The following is a 2,262-nucleotide window of genomic DNA, read 5'->3' as shown; positions in this document are numbered from 1 at the left end:
CCCTTCGCCAAAGTATTGGAACCCTTAGTTCAGGTGTTCGGTCGGACCCTTGGCGAAAGCGTTGGGACCCTTCGCTAAAGTGATGGGATCCTTCGCTAATGTGTTGGGACCCTTCGCCAAAGTATTGGGCCCTTCGCCACTGTGTTGGGACCCTTCGCCGAAGTGATGGGACGCTTCGCTAAAGTGTTGTGACCCTTAGCTAGAAAAATGGGACCCTTCGCCAAAGTATTGGAACCCTTAGTTCAGGTGTTCGGGCCCTTTCCGAAAGTGTTGGGACCCTTCGCTAAAGTGTTGGGATCCTTCGCTAAAGTGTTGGGATCCTTCGCTAAAGTGTTGGGACCCTTCGCCAAAGTATTGGGCCCTTCGCCAACGTGTTGGGACCCTTCGCCGAAGTGATGGGTCCCTTCGCTAAAGTTTTGGGACCCTTCGCCAAAGTCTTGGGATCCTTCGCCAAAGTGTTGTGACCCTTCGCCGAAGTGTTGGGACCCTTCGCTAAAGTGTTGGGACTCTTCGCCAAAATCATGGGACCCTTCGCCAAAGTCTGGGAACCCTTCGCCAAAGTCTTGGGAACCTTCGCTAAAGTGTTGGGACCCTTAGCTAGAGTGGTGGAACCCTTCGCCAAAGTCTTGGGACCCTTCGCCAACTTGTTGTGACCCTTCGCCGAAGTGATGGGACCCTTTGCTAAAGTGTTGGGTCCTTTGCCGAAGTGTTGTGACCCTTCGCCGAAGTGTTGGGACCCTTTTCCAAAGTGTTGGGACCCTTCGCTAAAGTGTTGGGAACTTCGCCAAAATCTTGGGACCCTTCGTAAAGTCTGCGGAACCTTCGCCAAAGTCTTGGAACCCTTCGGCAAAGTGTTGTGACCCTTCGCTAGAGTATTGAGAACCTTTGGCTAGAATATTGGGACCCTTCGCTTAAGTGTTGGCACACTTCGCCAAAGTCTTGGGAACCTTCTCTAAAGTATTGGGTCCCTTCGCTTAAGTGTTGGTACCCTTCGCCAAAGTCTTGGGACCTTTCGCTAAAGTGTTGGGACCCTTCGCCAAAGTCTTGGGACCTTTCGCTAAAGTGTTACGACCCTTCGCTAAAGTGTTGGGACCCTTCGCCAAAGTCCTGGGATCCTTTGCAAAAGTGTTGGGACCCTTCGCCAAAGTCTTGGGACCCTTCGCTAGAGTATTGAGACCCTTCGCTAGAATATTGGGACTCTTCGCTAAAGTGTTGGCACACTTCGCCAAAGTCTTGGGACCCTTCGCTAAAGTGTTGGGACCCTTCGCTAATGTGTTGGGACCCTTAGCTAGAGTGGTGAAACCCTTCGCCAAAGTATTGGGTCCCTTCGCTTAAGTGTTGGTACCCTTCGCCAAAGTCTTGGGACCTTTCGCTAAAGTGTTGGGACCTTTCGCTAAAGTGTTACGACCCTTCGCTAAAGTGTTGGGACCTTCGCCAAAGTCCTGGGATCCTTTGCAAAAGTGTTGGGACTCTTCGCCAAAGTCTTGGGACCTTTCGCTAAAGTGTTACGACCCTTCGCTAAAGTGTTGGGACCCTTCGCCAAAGTCCTGGGATCCTTTGCAAAAGTGTTGGGACCCTTCGCCAAAGTCTTGGGACCCTTCGCTAGAGTATTGAGACCCTTCGCTAGAATATTGGGACTCTTCGCTAAAGTGTTGGCACACTTCGCCAAAGTCTTGGGACCCTTCGCTAAAGTGTTCGGACCCTTCGCTAATGTGTTGGGACCCTTAGCTAGAGTGGTGGAACCCTTCGCCAAAGTCTTGGAACCCTTCGCTAAAGTGTTGGGACCCTTCGCTAATGTGTTGGGACCTTTAGCTAGAGTGGTGGAACCCTTCGCCAAAGTGTTGTGACCCTTCGCCGAAGTGTTGTGACCCTTCGCCGAAGTGTTGGGACCCTTTTCCAAAGTGTGGGGACCCTTCGCTAAAGAGTTGGGACCTTCGCCAAAATCTTGGGACCCTTCGTAAAATCTGCGGACCCTTCGCCAGAGTCTTCGGAACCTTCTCTAAAGTGTTGGGACCCTTCGCCAACGTGTTGGGACCCTTCGCCGAAGTGATGGGACCCTTCGCTAAAGTGTTGGGACCATTCGCCAAAGTCTTGGGACCCTTCGCTAGAGTAGTGAGAGCCTTCGCTAGAATATTGGAACCCTTCGCCAAAGTGTTGTGACCCTTCGCTAGAGTATTGAGAACCTTGGCTAGAATATTGGGACCCTTCTCTAAAGTTTTGGCACAATTCGCCAAAGTCTTGGGACCCTTCTCTAAAGTGTTG

General features: G+C 51.6%; 1 protein-coding gene across 1 annotated transcript; it reads left to right on the top strand.

Moving 5' to 3' along the window:
* The first annotated feature begins 207 nt into the window (after nucleotides 1–207).
* On the top strand, nucleotides 208–1,847 carry LOC134841643 (uncharacterized). The gene is made up of 2 exons (XM_063857675.1): nucleotides 208–373; nucleotides 1,651–1,847. The coding sequence occupies exons 1-2, from the start codon at nucleotides 208–210 to the stop codon at nucleotides 1,845–1,847; spliced, it is 363 nt and encodes a 120-aa protein (XP_063713745.1).
* The last annotated feature ends 415 nt before the right edge of the window (nucleotides 1,848–2,262 follow it).

The sequence above is a fragment of the Symsagittifera roscoffensis genome, chromosome 3 (genome assembly GCF_963678635.1).
Source record: "Symsagittifera roscoffensis chromosome 3, txSymRosc1.1, whole genome shotgun sequence".
Classification (NCBI taxonomy): Eukaryota; Metazoa; Xenacoelomorpha; order Acoela; family Convolutidae; genus Symsagittifera; species Symsagittifera roscoffensis.
This window is presented reverse-complemented; position numbering and strand designations above follow the sequence as displayed.

What these genes read in the sequence shown, in the direction of transcription:
- LOC134841643 (XM_063857675.1), top strand. Translation starts at nt 208, where the DNA reads ATGGGACCCTTCGCCAAAGTATTGGAACCCTTAGTTCAGGTGTTCGGG. An exon ending in ATTGGGCCCTTCGCCAACGT is followed by an intron (nt 374 to 1,650) that starts GTTGGGACCCTT and finishes TCTTCGCTAAAG; the next exon opens with TGTTGGCACACTTCGCCAAA.